At 47.9% G+C, this 26497-nt stretch overlaps 7 protein-coding genes across 7 annotated transcripts; 4 read left to right on the top strand and 3 right to left on the bottom strand.

Moving 5' to 3' along the window:
- Nucleotides 1-638: 638 nt before the first annotated feature.
- FSUBG_1179 (cytochrome P450 monooxygenase oxidoreductase) lies at nt 639-2107 on the top strand (the record flags this gene model as incomplete). The annotated part of the gene is made up of 2 exons (XM_036676509.1): nt 639-672; nt 729-2107. The coding sequence occupies 2 exons, from the start codon at nt 639-641 to the stop codon at nt 2105-2107; spliced, it is 1413 nt and encodes a 470-aa protein (XP_036543347.1).
- Nucleotides 2108-2175: 68 nt separating this feature from the next.
- Nucleotides 2176-3618, bottom strand: FSUBG_1178 (bud22 family; the record flags this gene model as incomplete). Its single annotated transcript, XM_036676498.1, has 2 exons — nt 2176-3375; nt 3433-3618. 2 exons carry the CDS (start codon nt 3616-3618, stop codon nt 2176-2178), a joined length of 1386 nt encoding a protein of 461 aa, XP_036543346.1.
- A 5762-nt stretch (nt 3619-9380) lies between these two features.
- Nucleotides 9381-10433, top strand: FSUBG_1177 (mitochondrial 2-oxoglutarate malate carrier; the record flags this gene model as incomplete). Its single annotated transcript, XM_036676487.1, has 2 exons — nt 9381-10330; nt 10385-10433. 2 exons carry the CDS (start codon nt 9381-9383, stop codon nt 10431-10433), a joined length of 999 nt encoding a protein of 332 aa, XP_036543345.1.
- Nucleotides 10434-12035: 1602 nt separating this feature from the next.
- FSUBG_1176 (uncharacterized protein) lies at nt 12036-12764 on the bottom strand (the record flags this gene model as incomplete). The annotated part of the gene is made up of 1 exon (XM_036676476.1): nt 12036-12764. The coding sequence occupies one exon, from the start codon at nt 12762-12764 to the stop codon at nt 12036-12038; it is 729 nt and encodes a 242-aa protein (XP_036543344.1).
- Nucleotides 12765-14893: 2129 nt separating this feature from the next.
- On the bottom strand, nt 14894-16024 carry FSUBG_1175 (dihydroflavonol 4-reductase; the record flags this gene model as incomplete). The annotated part of the gene is made up of 3 exons (XM_036676465.1): nt 14894-15332; nt 15392-15755; nt 15802-16024. The coding sequence occupies 3 exons, from the start codon at nt 16022-16024 to the stop codon at nt 14894-14896; spliced, it is 1026 nt and encodes a 341-aa protein (XP_036543343.1).
- A 1059-nt stretch (nt 16025-17083) lies between these two features.
- Nucleotides 17084-19604, top strand: FSUBG_1174 (xeroderma pigmentosum group C complementing factor; the record flags this gene model as incomplete). The annotated part of the gene is made up of 2 exons (XM_036676454.1): nt 17084-17911; nt 17958-19604. The coding sequence occupies 2 exons, from the start codon at nt 17084-17086 to the stop codon at nt 19602-19604; spliced, it is 2475 nt and encodes an 824-aa protein (XP_036543342.1).
- A 1768-nt stretch (nt 19605-21372) lies between these two features.
- Nucleotides 21373-26250, top strand: FSUBG_1173 (ABC transporter; the record flags this gene model as incomplete). The annotated part of the gene is made up of 1 exon (XM_036676443.1): nt 21373-26250. The coding sequence occupies one exon, from the start codon at nt 21373-21375 to the stop codon at nt 26248-26250; it is 4878 nt and encodes a 1625-aa protein (XP_036543341.1).
- Nucleotides 26251-26497: the final 247 nt, after the last annotated feature.

Here is a 26497-nt window from a genome sequence, read left to right as displayed (position 1 = left end):
ACAAGTACTGTAGGTAAGGTAGTCATTGATTGCCTGTGATAACTTCCATCATCTATCTCGTTCATGAAACAAACGCTGAAACCTCGTTGGTTCATGCTTCTCTGAGTAAACGTCATGCCTCGGTTGAGGTGTACGTAAATTGGTCCGACGGACTGAATCACGTTCCGACTGTCAAAGTTTTGGGACATGTTGAATATATTGGTTTAGTTAGAGTGGTCGTCCATCGCATTTCTCGTGACGAATACGAGGGAGCGAAAACACAGCCCTCTTTGCTTAGGTAGCTGACACTGCATGCGAATACGTCCAAGTGTCAATATTTACAACACCAACGGAAAACTTTGATAGAAAGATCGCCCACGTATATTCTCTAGTGAATATCATGCTCAGCTTCCCAGTTTGTGGTTGGTTGTGGATTCAAGGTTACATCATGATATCGCCTGTGGGCTGAGACAACTTCAACCTTGCAACTCATAGTCACAGTCAAGACAACAATGCATTATCTCAGCTTCGTTTTTGGACAGCATATTGTTCTATCAGTAACACTCCTTTTATTTCTATACTTATTAGGAAAGAAATCGCCAAAGCCCACGCGCAATGGTAAACCTCTCAGGTTGGTATTCGCTCAATTCACATACCCTATGCTCACTCATCATGCCACTTTGCTGAATATCTGTATGTACCTGACTAACAGTCAACCAGAAAACCTCTAAACTCACTACCTCTGGTAGGTAATGGCATAATATTCCTACAGCCTCGTCAGCGTCTCTTTTCCTGGTTCCACCGCTGTGAGCGTCTGTATGGCTATGAAACTCTCCATATCACCGTTCCTACCCTCCCGCCAGGTGTTATTATCAACAACCCCCAGAACCTAGAGTTCATCTTCCGCCATGAGGGAATCTTTGAAAAAGGAGACTTCTTCAAACAGCGATCTTGGGACTTGTTCGGTCACGGTATCATCAACGTGGACGGCGAGTTCTGGCGCCTGCAGCGCAAGGCTGGCCTGCGGTTTCTCTCAACAGCTGCTCTGAAGACTCTGACGAGTGACCGATTGCCAGAGTACCTAGAACAGGCCATTCATGTTCTCAGGAGCAAAGAAACTGGGAGAGATGTAGTGGACTTACAGGCGGTAATCCACGAAGTGACGACGCAGCTGATGGGACGAATGGCATACAACATGGAGATGCACGCTGACGATGATTTTACCGTTGCTTTTGAGCATGCTTCAGGGGCCACAGCCGAAAGGTTCCAGAACCCATCATGGTTTGTGACAGAGATGTTCTTTGGAAGTCGAATGCGACGTTCTATCAGAACTGTTAAGGCTTATGGGCAGCGGATCGTCAAGAGCGCAGTGGCTGATCGCGAGGTAACTGAGGGAAAAGCGCAGTCCGATGCGCCAGGAAGTCTCATTCAGTCTTTGTTGGATGCAATTGGTGACGACGGCCTTGTAGCAGATGCCGCACTGAATTATCTTTCGGCGGGGAGAGATACTGTTGCTCAGGCACTTACGTGGACGCTATACTTGCTCATGAAGCACCCAGAAGTGACCAACAAGCTATGCCAGTCGATCCAAGACCTACGAGATCAAGTCAGAGACCAAGATCACTTTGAGGACGACCCTGAACTTCTTACCCCGGCACGACTCCCCTACGTCCTCGCAGTCTTCTATGAAACTCTCCGCCTTCGGCCCCCCATCCCCTTCGAAATCAAACAAGCTCAACAAGAAACAATCCTTCCCGATGGAACATTCCTCCCAAAAAGTGCTGTCGTTTTATGGTGTGCTTGGGCAATGGGCCGCTCTCACACAACTTGGGGTCCTGATGCAGATGAGTTTCGCCCAGAGCGATGGCTAACTACGTCTCCATCTGGTGATGTGACAGTCATGCAGCGTTCAGCAGCCGAGTTTCCTGTCTTCAATGGTGGGCCTCGAGTATGTCTAGGGAAGAAAATGGCAGAGTTGGTTGCTGTACAGACATTGGCGAAATTGGTGCCCCTATTTGACTTCAGACCTGCTTTCGAAGGCGAGAGAGTGAGCAAGAGTAGTTTGACTCTTCCGATGGACGGTGGTTTGCCGGTGTATGTGCATGCTAGGAGGACCTCCAAGACGTGATGGAGGACATCCTCTATTGAACAAACTTTTATTACTCCTGGTATCGCTATATATAGAGTACGCCTAGCCTAGTCAAATGTAATCTTGGATCCCGCAAATGCCGCTGTCTTCTCTGCATCCTTCGCTTGCTTCCTGGCTGCCCAGCTAGGATGCAATGTTCCTTCATCATCCTTCTTCGGAGGCGGCCTCTTCACCTCAGGCTTACTCTCCGCTCCCACATTGCCGCCTTGCCTGGCCGCAAGAGGATTGCGAATGCCCTTCTTCCAGGGCGTTCGCGGGCCATCTCCTGGCTCTACAGCGCCACGCTTACCATCCCATCCAGAGTCACGACCCCGCTGTGTTTCCCAAGCAGGCTTTTGTAAGTGCTTGGCCTTGTTACCGAATTTCTTCTCCCAAATTGCCTGGCGGGCCCGTTGGCCGCGACGCTTCTTTGCTGGGGCAACATCAATGTCGGAGGCGGACTCAGAACCTGAGATGTAACCACCCATGAGTGTGGGCAGGAAGGTCGATTCATGAGGACGAGCGGGTGCTGATGCCTTGTCCTTGCTCTTCTTCTTCTTGGCTGGGGGTGGCGAGGGAGAAGCTGAGACAGAGAGTTCTTCATCGTCCTCTTCTTCTGATTCGAAACCAAGCTCTGGTGCGGCATCTGAGCCAGAAACGGATATGTCGTCTAGATTGACCTTCTCTTTGCCCTTGAAGCGCTCGAATCTCTCATCGTCGAAACCGTCTTCGTCTTCAGAATCGGAAGAGCCGCCTAGCAAGTGATCATACTTGGACATAGATTTCTCTTCCTTCGCTTCATCTTCACTGCCAAGCTCTTCAGGTTCCTGAATAGGACCGTCATGATCTGAGAATCCCTCGAATTCCGACTCTTCCTCTTCAGCTTCAACATCCTTCTCAATTGACGCTCGCACGTCTTCCTTAGAAGTTCTAGTCTCAGGCTTAGACTCCCCTTCTATCCTATCGGACGGCTGTTCCTTTCTCTCTTCCTTCTTGGGCTTTCGCACGCGCTTCGCCTTTCCGGGTAGAGGGACATCGAGGGCCTGGCAGAAGGTGGTGATGGCGCGAGTGATAGCCTGTTTGACAAGTTCACGATTATATAGTCCACTGGTAACATTGTGTAGCGCAGCCTGTTCTTCGGGGGTAAGCTCGGGCTTGGGTACGCCGGTGCGAATCTCTTCGGGGAGGTCGGTGGATGCAGCAAGGTCTTTGACTTTGAGGATCGACGAGTAGAGGTGAGCGCGCGCAGTTCGATGAAGGTCAAGAGACTAGATATTTCTGGTTGATATACTGTTAATTGATACCTGGGCCTCGTAGAGACTCACCTTCAAGACCGTCACCTCTCGTTCCAATCTTTCCTTCTTATCAGGCTCAACTCCATCTTCATGAAGTCTCTTACTATATCGCTGGCGCTCTAGGCCCTTTGCAGCTTTAAGTGCCTTTGAGACGTCATTACAGTGCTTCTCAAGCTTGTCTCCAAGATTGGGCTCCCCGCGCTTTCGTTTTGGCATTGTCTGGGCTTTTTATGTTTGTTGGAAAACCGCTTCCGCAGTGTCGCAAAAAAGTTCTATATCGGAGCCGCAACGAAACTTCCATTAGTGCGAGAGATAACGCGATTACTGTGCACAGACGCCCAAGCATGCGGCCATCAAACAGTGCGAATTGATGCATCTGTCGATGGTGGGGATTTCGATATTGGATCGATTTGTATGCGGGGGATGCGGCACCGATCATTAATGATCCATGTCTATTATAACTTTGATGGAGCTAGTATCGGATTGTGCATGTAAAGAAGGTTGATAGAATTCTACAACTATTCTGGATGACAGGATGGGCTGGTCAAAGCAATGCTACTTAGATACCTATACTGTAGCGTTACTGTAGTACGTTTAAGTGATCTGAAAGGAAGGTTACCCTAGATTCTGCGGCCAAGTCATACCAATATAATCTACTAAATATGTCCTATTTGAGTCTCAAACAGCTTCTATTGATTACTCGGGGTCCATCTTCCACTCTCTCGGACTTGGGCCGAGTATAATCCAGCAAGAGCAATAATGATCCTCTTCTTGATATCATAATATCTTCATCCTACCACGTCATCCAGTGTTTATGTCAATGGTATACCCGCGGTATTGCTCGGTTATGGTGTTTCAAGAACTCATTGATCCTCTCTAACTACGTGGCTGGCTAATTGCCAAGCGGTGTATGTCATGTCCATCTGAAAAGCGCGATACAAGTCTTTGTCACCATAACCTCGGATATACCACACCAACACCCACAAACTATCTATTGGACCCTGAATAGAGGCATTATAATTGGTTGTGAATTAAGTAATGCCTTGACGCTCGAAACCTGCTCTTATGGACATCTTGCGTAATGACGAGGCAATTCGGAGCGCGCACGTTGTTACATCTCGCAATCCGAAGGGCTCTATGTTCAGTCCGTTCGGCTCGGTTAGTTGCCGGCCAGTTATCGTAGACAGGTTTGCAAACTCGAGAATCATCGTCAATCAAATCAATGAGATGCCGTTGGAGAGATCCATGCCTTGTGGATCTAGACTGGATCGCTGACAGGGGAGAGAAATGCACTTCCGCAACTTGAAGTCCGGTGATTGAGGAACATTTCAGCATAGCTTGGCAAGCTTAGCAAGCTCAGCCGTGGGGTTTTAAGACATGGATTAGACGTATGTAAGAAAAGAGTCGGGATGTGGACAGGCAGAGACTAACAAGGTGATTCTGCAGGTCACTGAGAGCAGGCTGTGTTTCTCGCACATCTAAAGCCGGGTGAGGTAGCCAACCACTAACCATGATGTTATCTGAGGATACGACCTTGCGAGTTTTGCATTTCCGTCCAGACAGCCTCAAACATTTACGGTGTCTCTTTTCGTTCAGGTGTAGTTCTTGGCGAGGAACAATATCTGGCAACAAATAGTAAAAGTCGGGTGATTTTGGGGAGACCTCTGGGGACTATCTTGGAGATGGAGTGTTGGAGTAACCCTGTTGGAGATGGAAGTCAAGTCTATCGAGGCGTCGATACCCGTTTCTTGCCGTGCCATGGGGTGATTGATATGATGAGGTCTTCACGACAAGAGAAAGATGGGGGTTATTAGCTCAGCATCATGTTTGTCTTAGTACTTCCTACATGTCTAATGACGTGCTTCTTGAGAGGTTTATGGTGAGGCTGCTGTGGCTCAAGATGGCACCTTGCATGTAGGATGGGTAGACCAGAGCCCCCATATGCTCCAAATAGTCTCTCAGATATCACAGCTTAACCATTTGTGCCACTCCCCCAAGCTGTCTACGGAGTACATTATAGGAAGATAGGACCGAAGGAACCGGAGATGCCATGAAGCATCAGGGGCCCCGCACACTCCCTGCTCTTCGTCATGTACGAATCTCAAGATTTTGGGGTTTAAGTTGCTAGGGCTGAATCTTTGGGGGTTGGGGTTCCATGATGAAAATTTCCCATGTCTCAACTCCAATTTTGGAGACACGATCCAGACTATCGAGTCTTGTTGAAACCCCAACCTAATTCACATGTTTAATTTTCAATTAAATCTCTGCTGTGATAAGATATAGACCCGTAGAGCCTAGAGGTAAGGATCCATGTGTTAGCGGTCTGCTTATCGGTTGGTAGTGACGATTCCGAAAATTGGTGCCTCCTCGGAACATACTTCCTCGGGACCTGCGCCGGACTTGAAAGAATCCAATGAATGAGTGTTGCCCTTGATCAACCATGTCTAGAATTTCCAGAGACTCCACTGACTAGGTAACTAAGATGAATAGGTATGTAGCCTTGTAAATGGACGCTATCTCAAGATGAGGCTCTTGTTCTAAGACCCGTCCTAACCGCCCTAGCCGTACTTCTGATGTGTGTCTGTTGTTGAGCGCCTTCACGTTGCATTACATGTCTTGCGAAAAACGGGCCGTTATGAACGGTTTGGTTATCTGTTGTTGAGAGAGTCAAAACAGTTCACATGTGAAATGTGACATCAGCCTGCCACGAAACTCAGAGTCTAGTAGTGACTTGGATGAGTGAATGGCCTTCACCCCATCCACGGCGGATATCTTGCTCGGATTTCTGGAAAAGTGACGTGTTTACACAGCCCGCGGTCGGTCTGAAGTTTTCGACGCCATAACCGAGGATATCAAACAGAACAGACCAGAGTTGCGGCTTTAATTAGACCGTAGCCAAGCTAAGCGCAAAGAATGTCGTAACTTTGGTATCCTTGCATCATGTCAGGACTTCAATGTCCTAGTTTGAGACAACCCTTGCTTGGTTCCTGATGACGGCCGGGGGTGGGACGGAAATAGGGTCTAGACCAGCCGGGTATCAAACAGCTGTAACATTTGAGTATTGAGCGTTACTAGGTATGATGGTCCAGGTTTTTTCCCTTTTTTATGGACGCGCGATTTAAGGATAGTCTGACCATTGTGTTGATATCTCAAAGCATAGAACCTCGGAGGGGCAGCAATGATCAAAGAGAGACCAGGCAGAGGGTTTCAGCGATAGAGTCCATTGAATAAGGTAACTAGACCCTCTGTAGCCCTGTGGAGTCGCAATCGGCAGTGTTGACGCCTGTATCCACTACGAGCCGCGCTGATGGATCAGGTCCAGTTGCTGTTGATGAGCATCGATATCTTTTGTTGGCGAGGCTTGACTATTGCGTTGCACAACTGAACCAACAAGAGGCCCAGGATGTTTCTCGTGTTGATGCAGCATCTTGTTACCTGCCGAGTGGGATGTATCCGGTTTTTAGCAGGCACCAAAAGCAAATCATATGCCGCAGCTAGCACATGCAAGATACAGCATCAGAAGAAGAAGAAGAAGAAGCACACCTAACGCCTCGTTTTTAAGGGACGACGTCTTTGCATCTGATATTAACCCCGGCCCGGAACCGGAGTTGAGTTCTGGTATAAGAATGCTCCGCGGGCGCTGTAGAATGGAAAGCCGGTCCTGGATTGCGGCGGCGCAAGCGGCGGCAGTACAAGCGGTTATTTGCAGACAGACTGAATACCTGCAGTTCAAGTCTGCACTATTTACAGATCGCATGGACTTCGTCATCTTGGATAGGTCCTCATCGCAATGACATCTCCTCCTATCATGTCACTTTCAGACGCCGAATGTTGACAAGCATTGATTGATGGACAGCTAAAAGCTAGCCTATCAGATAGCTCCCGTTTATTACCGTCGGTTGCGTCATAAGTTGAACCATTCATTCCACGTCCGCCCAACAACAACCTCTCGATTTTGGTGTAGAAAGACACGAGAGCCCAGGTCTTGGCTTTGATGAGAGGGGATTGGGCTTGTGACTTCTGTTTCACGCCTGCCGTAGCTGCAGCCACTCACTTACTTGCACATGAATTGCTTTTGGACATGGCCAGCCCCTCATTGTCAAGCGCAAGCAAGTCCAAAGCTTAAGCTACAGACTTACACTGCAGCTGGAGCTCTAGCTCTATTGAAGTGGATATGAATTGAAGAACAAGTCAACCGAATAGAAAACGCTGATTATCATCATAACTTTGAGAGACTTGCTGTAATTGAGGTCTAGCTCCTTGGTAGTCAAGCATAGGAACCGTCCCCAATACGGGCTGTGCTGTGCGATGCTGTAAGAGCTCTTTGGTAACTGCAGTTACAGAAGAATGAGGGGTTGCCAATCCCGAGGCACCAACAGCGTCACGTTGATTACAACTCGAATTGGCTAACCTTTGTCAATGTCACCTACTAACTACTGTACTGTACCTAAATAAGCGACTGAACTCTCGGGATCTTGATCAACATGCCATTAATCCGCTTCTATCAAAACAGGTCCTGAAGCATCAACCCCGCATTTCAACAGCAACGAAGCAGCAACAGTTACTGTGTTAGTTGTACTGTTGCAGCCGATAGCCCGTAGCTGACGAACGCGTCAACAACAAAGCAACCACTCACTGTGCGTGCGTGCAACAGCTTACATACAACTTTGGGCCAAGCTTGACGCCGGACTGAACCTTGGTATGGTGACGTTCCTCGGTGAGTGGCTCGGCGTCTGCCCTTCTCTTCCATCTCTGGCCACTGGTGGAGGGTCGCCAGTGGTTCATATCAATGCGCCAGTAGATGCTGAGCTGGATCAACATCACGGAAGGTCTCGTGCTGCCTTTGATGTAGCAGTAGAGCTTCCTCTCTCTCGCCTTTCTCTCGGTTGTCGGCCCTCTTCGGAGACACGCAGTGCTATTCCCCCTCTTTCCTTTCCCTTTCCTTTATCTGAAAGAGGTATCAATAGCCCATCCTCTGTTGTTCTTTTATTCTGCCTCCCCTCCCTCCCTCATCTTGCTCCTCCTTCATCATCTGAACGTGACGCAGATCGCAAAGCCTCTTTCTGTCCTCGCTTGCTACTGTATTGAACCATTGTTGAGAGACCTGCATAACAACAATATCCGTCTTGTTTCCAAATATCAACAGTTCCAAATTCTTCCTCTCTCTTTGCTCAACCGTCAACAAGGTTGGGTCGCCGTCTCAGTCAGCTTTGTTTCGCCATTCAATCTCCGTTGTAAGCAGCCCCCGCTCTGGACTCGTCTCGAGTCTGTAACGTCGTCTAATTGTTCGCGGCAATTAGACGCGGAATCAAACGGGAAGACTCGAATCCTCGGATATCGATTTCTTTCTGCTTGTTATTTTGGTAAGCTCCTCTCTGTTGCTGCCCATGTCATTGCTCTGCCGTGCCCTGTATCCAGACCCAGTCCAGTGACTCCAGTCCGGCCCAGCCAAAGCCAAACACATCCACGGGCCATGGCGGGGGCAGATCCACTGTGCCGCGGGAGGGACCCAGCGGGAATCTACCCCCGGCTACAGTTCATACTCCTCCCCTGCACACACCCTCCATGTCACTCAGAGACACCCCAAAGACAAGCCTCGATATCCCCCACACTATGGGACATTCAGGGCCGGGCATCCACCTCCATCCAAGTTCAAGCCCAACACCAAGTCCAGCGGCCATGCCACCGGCCTCGGGTCCAACGCCGGAAGTCTTCGGTTCCTGGATCATCATGTATCATGGCTGTGGGCTGTGTGAACGACCATAGTCGGTTGTAGTTGGTGGTGACATCCATCCATAGCAGCCATGATATTATAAAGTCCCAGCCATGCCCGCATCTTAGGTCTGAATTGTACTCACGCCAGACCAGTCTCAAGCAGCCCATCCTATCTATCCTCTTAGACGACGACTTACTCGAATCGAACTCGTCTTAACTTAGATCGACCTCTCCTCGAACCGAACCCACCTCACTCAATCATCATGAGCCAGTCACTTAAGCAAGCAGCTGAATCAGCTCGCTCAAAGACCAGCGATGTGTTGGGAGCTGCTCGAGGCGACTCGGCCGCTATTGCCAATGACATCCTTCACACTCCTCTCATGAGGGCCGCCCTTCCCTTCATAAACGGTGGTATCAGCGGTATGGTGGCCACGTCCGTCATCCAGCCTGTCGACATGGTCAAGGTCCGCATCCAACTCGCTGGCGAGGGAACTGCCTCTGGCCCTAAGCCTTCTCCTCTATCTGTCACTCGACAGATCATTGCCAGTGGAAAAGTCCTTGACTTATACACTGGTCTCTCAGCCGGTCTTCTGCGCCAGGCCGTCTACACCACGGCCCGCTTGGGCATGTTCGACACGCTCATGGGAAACTTGTCCGCCCGAGCCAAAGCTGATGACCGCTCAGTCGGCTTCTCAGAACGAGCAACTGCTGGTCTTACTGCCGGTGGTATCGCTGCTATGATTGGTAACCCTGCCGATCTCGCCCTCATCCGAATGCAGAGTGACGGCCTCAAGCCTCTTGCTGAGCGAAAGAACTATAAGTCTGTCATTGATGCTCTCACCAGCATCGCTAAGAGCGAAGGTGTCGGTGCTCTCTGGGCCGGTGCTGCTCCCACAGTCGCACGAGCCATGGCTCTTAACTTTGGTCAGCTTGCTTTCTTCAGTGAAGCCAAGGTCCAGCTCAAGAACAACACCGATCTCTCCGCCCGCACCCAGACTCTCACTGCCAGTGCCATTGCTGGCTTCTTCGCCTCCTTCTTCTCGTTGCCCTTCGACTTTGTCAAGACACGTCTCCAGAAGCAATCCAAGGGACCTGACGGCAAGCTGCCCTACCGCAGCATGATGGACTGCTTCTCCAAGGTTGCTAAGCAAGAGGGTCTCGGCCGCTTCTACCGTGGTTTCGGTACATACTACGTCCGCATCGCTCCTCACGCGTAAGTCCTTCTGATACCTGAAAATGTTGAATAATTCGCTGACTTGACTTGCAGTATGGTGACATTGATCGTTGCTGATTACCTTGGCTGGATCACAAAATAAACAAACGACTCGTCAAATGAGAAATGAACGGTTGTGCGGATAGAATTCGACACCATCCAAGGCGTTATCTGGCGTGGGGCATTGTGAATGGGATTGGATTATTTTATGAATAGCAGCTGAAGGATACCATGGCTGCTACCTTTTAGGTCTTTCTTTTTGTTATCAAAGCAGCATTCGACAAGATATCAAGTAAATAAAGAACAAATGTTAAAAACTCAATTGTTGAGAGGGAGAGTGTGTGTGATGTTTGTTGTGCAGGCCGAAGCGTAAATTGGCTCAAGATACTAAGTTATTGCTTCCTTTTCTCCGTGAGCTGACTAGGTAAATGTCCAGTGCAGGACCTTCCAAAGGTAAATGAAGCCAGTACTGAACTTAATTGCTATTGAGTCTCTTTAAGCCAGAAGTCGATTCAATGTTGAAATTTCCTTTTTGGCTTTGGAAACACCGGTGTAATTGTGAATGGTTTGTGTGTTATGTGAGAGAAGCTCCGAAGCTTTTACCAAGTTATGCCGATAACGGAGTGGGGTGAGCGATGAGTTATATAGACTGCAATTTTTGACCCCATGTCAAGTACTAAAAAGCCGTCATCGTATAGGGGTCAGTACATCAGTTTGTGGCTACCAATGAAGCACTGAAAACGCAAGTTCGAGTCTTGCTGACGGCAAAATAATTATCTTTTGCTGCTTCCAAGGGATAGTTAATGTTTATCTTTGGTGGTAAGTTTTTAGTGTTTTGCAGCAATGGCAGCACACCAATTGAATTACCCCTCCAAACCCCTCCATTACAAAGGACAGCTGAACAATGGGTGGCGGCAGGGCAGGGTGGTTAGTTAATTGTTAAACGTCTACTTGTAGCCTTTGTCTCGACGTTGAAGACATCTGCTTTGTTTATCGCTGTTCATTTGTCTTTTGTTGTTAGTGAGGTTAATTACAATCCGTTGAGAAATCTTGAACTTGTAAGAGAGCCGAGTTCAACTCATGGAATTAATAGAGAATAGACAGTATGTGGATTTAAGAATGCTATACCTATACAGAAGAGCATATACTTTAAGTACGTTTTAAATTCTATAACCTAAACTACATAATGTAAATAAGTAATCCTATAATAATATAGGACTCTTAAGGAGCAAGGAACTACAACCAGAGCTTAGCTTATAATTTAAGTTATTCAGCACAATGTCATGCCAAAGCACTCCAAAAAGCACCATCATTCTGATATTAAAAAGTTGGACACAACATAGCTTCAAAAACAGCGGTTTGCCGTCAGCAAGACTCGAACTTGCGTTTTCAGTGCTTCCAAGAGCCACAAACTGATGTACTGACCCCTATACGATGACGGCTATCATTGCGAATTAAGCAGGAGGCCTTCTACATACTTCTATACACCCACAGCTTCACTCAAGCGTCAAATGACTTCACTATTTGGGACATTTACTTTGATCATTGTGACCCGGATGATTGACTTATGAATACAAGTTCATTATTCTCTATATGCTCCTCTATAATCGAAACTAACCTTTCCCTATCCCAAACGCCCAACTTAAAAAGAAATGCATGCCAAATTCAACCACCAGACACCCTCAGCGGATGACCCAAGTCATTTCTACTCATCCCAAACGACTGGTACATTCTGGATCACAAGGCTTTTGCCCACTTGACGAGACCACATCATGCTTTGAATGAAGGTCCAGCATGTGTTGAAGATCTCCTGCTGCTTCACCAGGTTCTTGACCATTTGCTTGTCCAGAAGTTCTGCAGTTGCGATAGGTCCTTGGAGAGGGCACTCCCACTCATTAAGCACACGCGAGCAAGCATCTCCGTGGAAAGTATCGTGCATGGTTCGGCGAACAGCAGTTTCGTTGCGAAGAGCACCCAGCTGATCATGTGTTTGGACAATGAGACGGCCAGTGTTGGTAAGGTTCTCAACCGCCTTGCAGAAAGGAGGTGGGACAGCCGTCAAATGTGGCATCTTTCCAGTGAAGAGACACTTCTCCAAGTCCGGAACATAATCCCAAGCCTTTTGCTTTTCTTGAATCATGGGGAGACTCCAGAGAGAATTGAAGCTGTCGCCGAGCATGTTAATGGGACCCCAGATATTCCGTGGTCGACGATGAGACTGGACATAGCGATGGACTTCGTAGACCTCGTCGCAATCAGCAACATTGGGGCACCAATCCATACGGACCTTCTTCATGCAGCAGCCATGATCCTCACATCGAAGGTAACTTGGCACAAAGTGCTCAGGGCCGCAGCTGCATGGGAGGGGATAGGCGAACGGGTCAGTGTAGACTTTACTACCATCAGAAATGACAGGTCGCGCATCGCAGCGCATAGTGTGAGTGATGCTTCGATAACACATATTGTTGATGTGGTAGTGATTTTTTGTTTTAAGAATTAGTTGATAGTTTAGTTTTTGAAACTGTTGCTTGTGTGTTGATGTGTAAATTGTGGTTGGAACTGTTGGTTTTCAGGTTATGCTGAAGCACTCGACATTTATATATATATATACTCCTAGGTCATACATGTTTGGGTGGTGTTCTGAAGCCCCTTTGTTCAGAGCGCGTTAGAACAAGACATCTGTAATGGTAACATTGATGTGAACAATGCAGGCAAGCAAACAAGTAAGGTGTTGTTGTTCTCCAAATCTTTTGTTGTTTTTCGACCAGTGCATGTTCTATGGCAGAACAAGTGAATGCTCAGGAGCTATAGTATGTCTTGAACAAATATATGGTAGGAAGACTTTTACTGAACTTTGACAAAAAATGCAAAAGCAGCGCCGAAGCAAAGCAGAACAAAACCATGGAATAAAAATGGCTGTGTTCGCTGTCCCTCGCCAGCGAGTTAAATGCCCCAACACCATCGAAGATTATCTCCCCAAACTTCTAGAATACTTTTAGCATTCGGGAAAATGATTTTTATGGTGAACAGTATCAATCGATGTCCTATCTATCCAAGACATCTATTTACCCATACGTGCTTAATATCTTGCGTAGGGGATACCTGTCATTTCTGTTATATGGAACTTTAACATGAGATCACAATACCTGATGAACACAACGTCGAATTTTGTGGACGAATTTGATGCTGTTTATCAAAAACCAAACATAGGGAGCTGATTATAGTGCAAATGCAGCTGAAGACAAGGTTGTCGAGTCTTCACAGCTTGGATACAAGGCACGCCTTTCACCAGGAACCAGCGCAAGCGTCTAGCTGCAGCATGAATCTACAGGCCTGCACCAGGCTAGCAACTCGCAAAATCTCGTTTTTGATGCACATTCTTGGCATTGTAGTGTAAGATGGCTGGCTTCCAAGCCAAGTGAATCTGCCAGATCTTCCTGACGTTGGGTTCTGCAGGGTGATTCCATTCCTGGCCCGAACAGCTTCCACGATAGTCATGTTCTTAAGTCACGGTATTACTTGAGCTGCTTTTTAAGAGGTTGAAAGAGATTCCGTATTACTATTGCAACTCATTTTCATAAAGAGTCTGTTCATAAGAACGGTGATCCTCAGAGCTTGTGATCGTTCCTAGAGAAGTCAAGCTTCTCGTACTAAACAAACAATAACTCGTTGCTAAGATCGACAAAAGCAAAGGGCTTTTGCTCTAATCTCTGGACCCCACAGAGTCCGCCCTCCCGCTGAGGATCATCCAATGATATCTGGGGAATGAGGTAAATTTAGTAGTGACTCTGTGACGTATGATGTTGCCAGATCTAGTGGAGGCAACCAAGTCACTTCCAGGAGGACTGAAAAATACACCACTTTTGATGTGACTGATCTGACAACCATGAGAAATGTTCTAGAAATCCAATTATAGAAGGCTCTTGTAACGCACGTAGGTACTGCTAGCATATAATTAGCGGTATAACGAGTTTAAATTATCTGACATCAAACATCACCAGCTTCTTACGAGGGCCCCTCAGTCAAAGAGAGGCTCGGCAAGTACAAGCCAGGGGAAACGGACTAAGCACTGGCTTCATAGCATGATTACTACTGTGAAACTTTGCAAGGCTGTTGGGTAAGACTCTAGAATGTGTCTTTTGGAAATCTTGTTAGTGCCAACCAGCACTGTTGTAGACACGCGGAATAAGGCCGCCTCCAGTTTCTCAAGTAACCACATTCCAAGCCTCAGACTATATATACAACCATTGTTTGCTACCAACTACAAACCCCCCTCTCTACACTGGGCGACAACGCCCGGAATTCTTCCGTAGTATAGTGGTCAGTATGCAAGCTTGTCACGCTTGAGACCCGGGTTCAATTCCCGGCGGGAGAGATCCAGCCATCTGCGATACGCAGGTTTACCTTTTTTACTGTTTTGGCACAAGTCTAGTGTGGAAGTTATGAAGTGAAGACCTCCTGTTACTGCAATCACTGGATATGTAGCTGATGAGAGTAAGACAACTGCTAAACAAGACTAACTCTTATTATTCTTATTGCCTAAGGGACATCCTGATCTAAACTCTATAAAAACTTCTCAAGAGACTTGGCCGTGTCAGTAATTGTCTGTTCGACAGGATAAAAGGCTTGTCCCGTCACTTTGACTGCCTTCGATGCATCAAGAACTCTTTCCTCGGGAAACTTGTAGCCGGGAACGTATCCCTGCCCAGGAGTTCCAGCTTTGATAATGTCTTGTCTCTCCGGATATGCCTTACGAAGAACGTCTGCAGCAGCCTGGGGAGGAACAAGTCCTGAAGCCAACAGGAAGCGCTCCCCGTTTGCCTTGTCGGGGTGGTCGACGCTGAAGACAGCAACTCGTGCAATATCTCGAACATCAACATATCCAGGATTTGGTGTCAGTGGCTTGGGGATCTCTTGACCCGAAAGTATCTGCCAGATAAAGGCAGTTGTTCCACCAATCTTCGAGATGGACTCAAGACCTGGTTGCGGTCCCATGACAAAACTTCGGCGACATCGTTAGATTTGCTCAGTGAATTGGCAGTGTCTCTGGGGATAGCTTACACTGGATTGAGTGCAGTCATGGTGAAAAAGGGGCTTCTTTCGTCGCGGAACTCCCAAAAGGCTCTCTCACTTGCCACTTTGCTCGCGGCATAGATCAAAGGGCTGGGTGACTCTTTTCCGAGCTTCTTAACAGCTGCCAAAGCTTCATCATTCCAATCTGCTTCTGTAAATCTAGCAGGTGCTTGTTTGCTGCCGTTAATGATAGAGGCAATGGAGGACATAAGCACAACCGATTTAACGGACGACTCGGCAATGGCAGACTCGAGAACACCCAGTGTTCCCTGAATAGCGACTTCAAGGACAGGTTCGGGGTCTGTAAAGCTGAGACTTACTCCAGCAGCAAGATGTGCGATAGCATGAACACCTGTTATTGTGAGATCCAAGTCATCGCAGATAGAAGAGACACTTACCCTTGACCGCAGAATCGAAGGCTCCTGGTGCGACAATGTCCGGGACTTCGACAATTTCAAGGTCTTCGTCATATGAAGACAGAGCCCTGACCAGAGGATCTGCCGAAGACTTTGAGCGAACAGTTCCACGGACAGCATAACCTGCCTTTAGAAAAGCTTCGATGACAGGCCCGGCAATATAGCCATTCGCGCCAGTCACTAAGACAATTGGTTTGCTAGACATGGCTAATCGAGGAAGAATATGGATATATAGTTGGATTGTGTTGAGGTTATTTCTTATTGTGATATGAGAATCTCCTGAAAGGCAGGCCATCATGCCCCTTTATGTCCCTCTTTACAATTTATACTGACAAATATCGATACTCCTAGCTCGTGAGGCTACAACAAGTTTACACGACATCCGGACCTGGCCGTAAGAATGCCGACGGAAAGTCAAATGGCCACAAGCATCTTTCGCGTCATCATTGGCGCTTCGGCCTCGAAGGAGCATGTACAAAAAATTGTTGGTGGAAGAGGATGAGTATCCAGGGGCGCTTCATGATGTGTAAGCACACTAATTGTTGGGGCCGCTGGAGAAGCCAGGGCATTACTCCGTAGTCCAAGGCCGATTACTGATCACCCGAGACTTCAGCAATGGCAAAGTTCCAACAAAGTTTCATCAACCCTCTAGTTACCTAGTACAACGCTTGGTGATATGCTAATAATCGGAGGTCTTAGTAAATGGAAACTGTTTTGAATTGAGCCGTCTCCGTTTTGAGGGCATTGGAATTACTGATATCGATCTCATCCTTTTGACGTTCTACCAAGGAGGGCTCAAACACTCATATAGAGTGATGCAGAACATGGAAACGTGGGACTGATATGCTACATGAAGATAGAGCTGAGTTGTTCGAATGTCAGTCGAGTTGATCGGAAACTAAGGCACCTAAACTGATAGATACACTGCTAGAGATGCTACGGAGTAGTTAAACAAGCTACGGGAGGAAAGAAAACTCAGGACCTTGATCCTAAGTCACAAAAAGACTTAGCTTGACTTAGCATACTTTAAGTTACTGTAGAATATCTTTGCTAAGCTTAGGGTGCCTTTGCCAAATTTAGGATACCTTTGCTGAGTTTATTTTGACATCTATTTCCAGGAGGGTCAAGTAATGACGCGCACGTGACCTCGCGACTCATAGTGCTAGCCGTATGACGCAACCGGGCAATCACTCACACCAAGTTTGCGACAAGTTGCGCGCTCACAATTTGTCACCTTCAGGTCGATTTACATCATGACACCAAAATGGTAGGTCGCAAGCGTCCTGCGACAAGGGCTAGCGCTCGGAGGGGAGCTGCAGCTTCAGTGCCAACTGGAGGAGAGATCTACCAGGATATGCTTGCGGAAGCTGGTGTGAATTCACGGGATCGGTCATCACCAGAACGACCTTTAAAGCGACGTCGTGCTGGGCCAAGCAGAGTAATACCGGAATCAGGAAAGACATCAGAAGCAGCTTCAAAACAACCAGAACCAAGCAAAGCACCTCCAGTGCAAGTCACGGACAAGGAAGAAGAAGAGGACGATGACGATGAAGACGAGGATGTTGAGTTCGAAGATGTTGCCTTGCCTCAGCCGACGATGCAGACTATGGAGCTAGAATCCGACGATGATGAGGATGAGGACATCATGTTCGAGGATGTGGACTTTACAGCACCCCTCCAAGATTTAGGCAAATCCGAAGAACCAAAGTCGTTAGAGCTCAATCTGACAGCCCATCAATCATCCACGGTTCAGGCAAAGAAGGTTGCCGAGAGGCGCAAACCAATCAGCAGAGAGGAGCGCAAGACACGGATGGATATACACAAAACACATCTTATGTGTCTGCTGTCACACGCTGCACGTCGCAATCATTGGTGTAATGATGGCAAAGTACAAGACTACCTGCGACCGCATTTGACGGACAAGACAGTCAACTACCTCACCCCTGGCGCACACCTTCCACAATTTGGAAGGACTGACAGTCTGAAGACTGGTCTCAAGCAGGCAGAGGGTGTGTGGAAGACGAAGTATGAAGTTACCGAAAGGGGTCTAAGGCGTGCTTTATGGGCGGAAGACGTAGAACAACTGAAAGATGTAAGTCGAGCGCACAATCGAGAGGTCTCGGCTAACAGATCCACAGCATGAACCGCCAGATGATATGGAAAGTTGCTTGGATCGTGACGATTTCCGAGAAGCGGCAAAAAAGCTACAAGGGTCTAGAGATGTTGGAGCGCAGCTGTATTGCGCCCTTTTACGAAGCGTTGGCGTGCAGACACGTTTGGTATGCTCTCTGCAACCCCTCGCGTGTACATCTGGAGCCCCATCGATGCCGAAACCAAAACAAAGGCCGAAAAAGCTCTCGGCAATAGAAGAGAAAAATGCACAAGTGCGGGCTACTATGGCTAAGTATCAAGAAATGGCCAGTGCTGGATATGGTACACCATCTGGCAGTTCTTCAGCACGTCGAAGGTTGGGGCACCCAAACGCAACATCATATAACTTTACACCGGCAAAACTTCCCCCGAAACCTCAGCCAGCTTTTGAAATTCGCAAACGAATAAAAGAATCCTCATATCCTGTGTACTGGGTCGAGATCCTGGACGTCGGACATCAGAAGTGGCAACCGGTAGATGCTATGGTTACTCATACTTTTTGGAAGCCGAAAGCCTTGGAGCCACCCATCACTGATAAGGAGAATTTCCTTTCCTATGTGGTAGCATTTGATGAGGATGGGACTGCAAAAGACGTCACAAGGAGGTATGCGAAGGCTTATACAGCAAAGACCCGAAGATCGAGAATAGACACTGCTTGCGAAGGCGGGGATGTTTGGTGGAGACGGGTCATGAAACTCTACGGCCGGCGGCGACGGACAGATCTCGATCAAATTGAGGATAACGAACTCGTAGGTATCGAGGCGAGAGAGCCTATGCCAAGGAATGTACAGGACTTCAAAGACCATCCAGTCTTTGCGCTTGAACGACATCTTCGACGTCATGAGGTTCTTGTTCCTGGGGCGACACCTTCTGGAACAGTTGCTGCAGGTAGTAAAGCACCGCTCGAGAAGATCTACCGACGGAAAGATGTTCGTATTGCAAGAAGTGCGGATAAATGGTATCGTTTAGGCCGGGAGGTCAAGCCACTGGAAATACCTGTCAAATGGCTACCTAAAAAAGCGAAACCAAAAAATCCTCTGGATGACGACCAAGATGAGGATAGCCAAGGAGATGCCGGGACACCTATCTACACCGAGGACCAGACAGAACTCTACGAACCACCCCCAGTGCGGAATGGCTTGGTACCGAAGAACAAGTTTGGAAATATCGATGTTTATGTACCAACCATGATTCCTAAAGGAGGAGCTCACATTATCCACGAGCATGCAGCACGAGCAGCGTTTATGGCCGGAGTCGACTACGCACCCGCTCTTACCGGCTTCTCATTCAAAGGACAACATGGCACAGCCGTGTTAACCGGCATAGTGGTCGCTAAAGAGTACGAAGAAGCTGTGAGAACTATTATTGATAGCCTAGGTGATCTGGAACAAGAGATAGAGGATGAGCGGAGAAGACACCGTGCACTCAAGGCTTGGAGGAAGTTCATGATGTCGTTACGTATTAGAGAACAGATTTGGAGCGGTGTGGACGCAGATGAAAGAAAGGCAGCGGATGATAAAGCGGCTAAAGAGGCACAGCTGGACCAAGAGATTGAGGATGCTCCGAGCGATGTTACTGAAGAGTTTGACATGGCAGATGACGACGATATGGGCGGAGGGTTTTTGGTGGAATAGATGTTAGAAAAGAATAAAGGCGTACCAATGCCATTTCTGCAACAGGGCAGTGTTGAAGACGCGTGTTAGTTTGTATATTGGAGGATCATTGCAATCAGTACAGGGTCTTACACAGCGGTAACCGGCATCCCGTCGGTACGATTTTGAGTACCAGCGCCGAGAAACGGAGACGGAGACGGAGACGGAGACCATGATATGTTTCCAGGTCTCGCTAAGATTTGATGTAATATTACGAAAAAGAGGCTGTACAGCTGCTGTGATGTGTTTGTGACACACTGTCTTGGCACTTTTCTCTACATGCTCAGCATCTACAAAGTTAGGTAGACAAACGGCGAGAGATCGTGGAGGACTCATCATCAAGCTCAGTCAAGAATAGAGCATAACTATGTTCCAAGTCTCTCTGTTCGATCGCTTTGTTCGACTACAACAAGTATCATCCCGCTCTTCGGAAGAGTTGGCATCTGTCTTTTGTCCTTTTCTAAGGAAAGCAACACAGCCTAGGACAAGGTGATATCAGCATGCCTTGGTGCTTAGCCAAGATGGTCGTTCTAAGGCTATGAAGCCTATATATCTTGTTTAAGTATTATCATCACCCAACTCTGTCACACCAAGTCGGAGGAGGCCTCCCTTTTCCAGAACCCCTAAAATCACTGTCATCGGGTAACGAGGTCAAGATATTTGCCAAGTGCAGAACGCGACGCTACAAGGGTTGGCATTCTCGGCTGACCGTGTCGACTTGTATAATCGGCGTGATTTTTGACCCGAACTCCCGATGCGAGCTTTGTTTCGTTGTAAATAGAACCAATTCCTTCATGCGAGCAGATTCTCATTGGATGGTTACTTGTCTAGTCGTTTTAATGGTTCTCGCGTATCGCTCTGAATCGGTTTCCTATCTGGACCTAGTTCGCGGTGTATTGAAGAAAAGGAAGAATCATAGATTAAAATATCGTAGCATCGATTCATGACAGGTGGGCCGCGTGTCGAATGGCACAGCCGAGATGAGTGGATAATGAATGGACGAAGCTGGAGGATTCCTTGTTCTAATGTCGTTGCAAGATGGAGGATGCTTTAGTTGGCGAGACCAGGGAGGAAAGAGAAAATGTTGCAATTGGGCCTCGTTTATAATAATAAAATCGTATTCCGTATCTCGTAAATACAAACCCAATTCTGCGGGCCGCTCGCCAACAAGGTATTCGTATGTCGTCGCAATAATTAATGCTACGCCAGGACGGAACGGAGCAAACTTAGTAGACTACGGATTCCCGTCCGGGTCTCGGGGAGCAAGAAAACATCAGATCTAAGTTTATTAGGGTAAAAAAGTAAACTCCTCAAAAGGTAAGGTATCCTAAACTTGTCTGAAACTGACACTACCTAGGTACCTAAAATAAGTTGCCTAAGTATTTTTATCCCTTAAGAAAGGTAGGATCGAGGTCCCGAGTTTTCTTTCCTCCACGGAGGTAGGTGCAAGACTTGTCCGGGGACTGACCCACCTTATGCAGCTGTCTCTTAGTGGATTCTCTAGGCAGGTACCTTAGTGTCTGGAGGCATTACTTTAAATCAGCCTGTGAACTTAAACAATTTCATCCAACCTTACGATGCAGAGGCATCGTCATCAGCACTGCACCTCTCCGAATCAGACTTTATGTTTAAAACTGAAAACTTAATTGCATAAGGTAGCCTACATACGGATATACCTATATTTTCTTCTTCCACGCGGTCCGCGGGGAAACCGCGTTTCTGTCTGTTTCAAATCATCCCAAAAGTCATCATGACTTTCCTCAAACAGGTCGGGACCCTTATGGGCAAGAATTTTCGCATTCTCCTAATGCGCCATCTTGCGCTATGTATCTGGATGGCCTTTATCTTGCCCATCTTCTTGGCCGCTCTCTTTAGTTTTACAAAAAACCTCCTTATTCCTCCATCAGAATACGGTATCGGCAGACCAACACCACTTATCGACCTCGGCGATGTCATCAAGAAAGCAAGCAATAGTGGACGTCAGAAATTGGTCCTCGTCAACAACGGTTTCACGGAAGGGAATATTGGCCAGGTGTTCAGCACTGTGAAGCAGCAATTCGAAGATGGTGCCAAGTCTGCAAACGTCAACTTTGAGGTTGTCTCTGTCGACCGTCAACAGGATTTAAGGGCACAATGCCCTAGTAACTTGAGGGGACTAACAAGATGCTTTGGTGCTGTCGTCATGCTTTCTTCGCCTGATCAAGGCCCTGGGGGCCTTTGGAACTACACCATTCGGGCTGATGGAGACTTCAGTCGCGCAGGCACAAAAATCCAAATCAGCAAATCGAACGACCAGCAGATCTATGTAATCCCGCTTCAACACTCCGTCGACAGAGCTATTTCACTTGCTAATAGTTCGAGTACCAACGACCTGAATGGCATCCAAGAATACCCCTACACCACCTTGACTCCTAAGGAGCGTGGCCGAGAGATTCGTAGCCGATTCCAAAAGGTCATAAGGGACTGGATGGGTGTCGCGTTTCTGGGAACCGTTATCTGGATCACATATCATCTTACTGGCTTCATCGCTACTGAACGCGAAAGTGGCATGTCCACATTGATCGATGCCATGATGCCAGTGCGAAAACCGTGGCTCGCCATGGTCGCGAGGATTATTGCGCACCATCTTTCTTTCTCTCTAATATACCTACCAGCATGGATTATTGGCTCCATTATTGTTCGCGGTGGTGTTTTCGCCAAAACCAGCGTTGGCATTGTCCTCGTTTTCCATGTTCTCACTGGCCTTGCCTTCTCTTCTATATCCATGTTGTTTGCATCCTTCTTCCGAAAGGCCCAGCTGAGTGGTATTACTGCCATCTTGGTCGTCGCCCTACTCGGAATTCTTTCGCAAACCCTCAATTCTCCTGGTACTGTCCCTGTCGCCCTTCTTTCGATCTTCTTCACCCCCTGCGCCTTCGTGTTCTTTATCAGCAATATGGCATGGTTCGAGGAGCAGGAAATGCCGACTGATTTATTGAAGGCGGCCTCTAGAAGCCCCTCAAATCTCCCAGGCATTGTTATCTGGATATTTCTGATCATCCAGATATTTGCCTACCCATTGATTGGGGCGTTTATTGAGCATGCTCTGTATAGCAATGAAACGTCAGGCCGAAAGATATTGCATAACCAGACGAATGTGGACCGAATTGGTAGCAATGCTGTGCAATTGCGACAATTCTCAAAAACGTACAAACCTAGCATCTTTTCAAGATTATTCCGCCGAGGACCCAAAAAGAAGCCGCTTGTTCTCGCCGTCAACGGGCTGGATCTCGATATTGGCCAGGGGCAAATTGTCGCACTTTTGGGTGCCAATGGCAGTGGAAAGAGCACCACGCTCGATGCTATTGCAGGCATGAACAAATTGACGAGTGGGTCGATCAAAATCGACGGCAGAGGTGGCCTTGGTATCGCTCCCCAAAAGAACGTGCTCTGGGATGACTTGACGGTGGAAGAGCACATTAGAATCTTCAATCATCTAAAAGCTCCCAACGCAAGGGCTACCACACAAGAGATTGAAGACCTGATCAGATCTGTCGATCTCTATAAAAAACGAAAGGCTTTTGCAAAGACTCTCTCGGGTGGTCAGAAACGCAAGCTTCAGCTGGGACTCATGTTGACGGGAGGAAGCGCCGTGTGCTGCGTTGACGAAGTCAGCAGTGGCATTGACCCGCTCTCGAGACGAAAGCTTTGGGACATCATTCTTGCTGAGCGTGGTAGACGCACAATGATTTTGACCACCCACTTTTTGGATGAGGCCGATCTTCTTGCCGACCATATCGCCATCCTTTCCAAGGGAACTCTGCGTGCAGAAGGCTCCTCAGTGGCCTTGAAGGACAATATGGGCGGTGGTTACAGAGTTCATGTTCCCAAGGACATTGGGATTCGAGAAACCCCAGACATTGATCAAGTTGCAAAGAAGGATGCCTTCGACCTCATCACATACACTGCTCCTACCTCGCAACTCGCAGCAGTTGTCATCAAGACTCTTGAAGCTTCTGGTATCACAGAATATCGCTTCTCGGGCCCAACTATTGAGGATGTTTTTCTCCAGGTTGCTGAGGAGATCAGAGATGAAGAAGCGTTCCGCAACGCAAACCACCCCTTGTCTGTCCCGTCATCTGAAAAAGTCACCCCCAAAGAGGAGGGAAGCGACAATCCAGGGTTGGCACTTACAAATGGACAACGAGTTGGATACGTGAAACAAAGTTTGATTCTATTCCGCAAGCGCCTGACTATTCTAAAGCGGAATCGATTTTTGTACCTGCTTGCCTTTCTTCTTCCAATCTTCGCTGGTGGATTGACCGCCCTTCTTGTTATTAACAAAGATAGGGCCACTTGCGACCCAAGGAAGCAATCAACAAAAGCTAATCAGAGTCTAAACTTGTTTGATCAAAGGAAAGTAGGAGACAACATTACACTACGCCTCTTAGCTGGGCCAACATCAAAGTTGAGCAGTGACTTACTCAGCCTCATAAATCCCATCTTAAAGGGTAACGCTGGAAATGAAAGCCAAAGGAGGTTCGACATGAACAATCTTAGCGTGGTCGATACTTTCCAGCAATTCAAAGACAAGATCGAGATGGATCGAAAAACCATCACCGGAGGAATCTGGCTGGGCGATGAGGAGCAAGGTCCTACATTTGCATGGGTCGCTAATCTCGCTCTCGAGGTGCCTATATTCGTACAGCAGATGCTGGATGTCGTATTGTCCAACGTCAGTATCGCAACGTCTTGGGCTCCTTTTGAACTTCCCGTTAGTGACACGACGGGTAATGCACTTCAAATGATTATATACATGTCGATCGCTCTCTCGGTCTATCCTGCATTTTTCGCACTCTACCCAAGCAATGAGCGGCGCAAGTTCATCCGCGGTTTACAATACTCCAACGGTGTTCGGCCGCTACCACTTTGGATAGCCTACCTCCTGTTTGATCTGATCATTGTCCTGGTCAGCACAGCTATCGTGGTGGCGATATGGGCTGGTGTCTCCAAAATATGGTTCAACCTTGGTTACGTCTTCCTCGTCTTGTTCCTATACGGAATAGCTTCGACAGTATTTGCGTACCTTGTCTCCCTCTTCACCAAGACACAACTTGGAACGTACGCTTGGGCAGCGGCGAGCCAGACTCTCGTTCTTGTCGTCTACATCATTGCGTACATGTCGGTGTTGACTTACTCGCCCGTGACCAAGGTTGACAGCTCCTTGCGCCTTGTTCACTTTGTCATTTCCGCATTCGCCCCCATAGGTTCAGCACTGAAAGCGCTTTTCATCTCTACCAACCTCTTTTCTACGGCATGTGATGGCGTTAGCGTGACCAAAAGCCCAAGCGGGATCTTGTACTATGGTGGACCCATTTTGTACCTCATCCTTCAATCACTCATCTTCTTTGGTCTTTTGATTTGGCTCGATACTGGCACAGCGGGAGCATCTCTCCGAGGTCTCTTCCAGAGAGGGAACAAGGCCGAATCAGATGAGGAACATGTTGACGAAGACATCATTGAAGAGCGCGTGAAAGTCACTCGTAATGAGGGGCATGAGCATGGTCTCCGAGTTATGCACCTGACGAAGAGCTTCAGTGAAAACATAGCTGTTGACAACGTCACCTTTGGTATCAAGCGTGGCGAAGTTTTTGCTCTTCTTGGTCCGAATGGCGCAGGAAAATCAACAACAATTTCTCTCATCAGAGGTGATATCAAACCGGACCGAAATGGAGGCGATGTGTTGGTGGAAGATATATCCGTCAACAAGAACCTCGCCAGTGCTCGAGCTAACTTGGGCGTTTGCCCTCAGTTCGATGCTATGGATCAGATGACGGTACGAGAGCATCTCGAATTCTACGCCAAGATTAGAGGTGTCACCGACGTCGAACACAACGTGCGGGCTGTTATGCAGGCAGTAGGGCTCGAGTCATTCTCTACTCGCATGGCGCATGCTCTATCTGGAGGCAATAAACGGAAACTGAGTTTAGGAATCGCTCTGATGGGCAATCCCACTGTTGTGCTTCTGGACGAGCCTTCGTCTGGTCTCGATGCTGCTTCAAAGCGTGTCATGTGGAGAACGCTCGAGGCCACAGTCCCTGGAAGATCAATTCTTCTCACGACACACAGCATGGAGGAAGCAGATGCATTGGCTGGTCGTGCTGGTATTCTTGCTCGAAGGATGCTTGCTCTGGGAACGCCAGATAATCTTCGACATCGCTTCGGCGACGCCCTGCATATTCACCTTGTCGCCAAAAGTGCCCCTCGGACTACTCAGGAGGAGATGGACCGAATGACAAACTGGATTCGGCAAACTTTGCCCTCAGCCGATGTCGATGAGAAAACATATCATGGCCAGATCCGCTTTTCAGTGCGCGCTGGCCAAGTCCTCGCAGCAACTTCTGGTCGCAGGGAGGAAGAGATCACAAGTGACCGAGAGGCTGATCTGAGCCAGAGTGCCATTGGACACCTGATTGTGTTGCTGGAGGAGAACAAGGCAGAACTCGGCGTGGGCCACTACAGCGTCATGCCAACAACGCTGGACCAGGTTTTCTTGACTATTGTCGGGCAACATAACGTGGAGGAAGAGAACTCAGAGGAGAAGGAGCAGAGCATTTGGCGCAAAGTCTGGATGTTTGGGAGGTCATAGTCAAAGACTCCTCTAAACTTAGACTAAATTGACTAAGTCTTTTCATCACTGAGGATAAAGGTTTCATGTTTTCTTGCCTCCCCCTTGGTATCGGTTGTGCCAAGTCGTCATTCGCCGTGCTTTATCTCCGAATTTACCCTCAGTCTGTTCTTCGGATCCTCACCAAATGCCTTATTGTCTTCCTAGCAATGCAGGCTATAGAAGAAGTGCTCATTGTCATCTTCCAATGTCGGCCTGTCATGGCAGC

Source organism: Fusarium subglutinans (genome assembly GCF_013396075.1).
Source record: "Fusarium subglutinans strain NRRL 66333 chromosome Unknown NRRL66333_c0000005, whole genome shotgun sequence".
Lineage (NCBI taxonomy): Eukaryota > Fungi > Ascomycota > Sordariomycetes > Hypocreales > Nectriaceae > Fusarium > Fusarium subglutinans.
The sequence above is the reverse complement of the archived record's forward strand: the minus strand, read 5'-3'. Positions and strand labels throughout refer to the sequence as shown.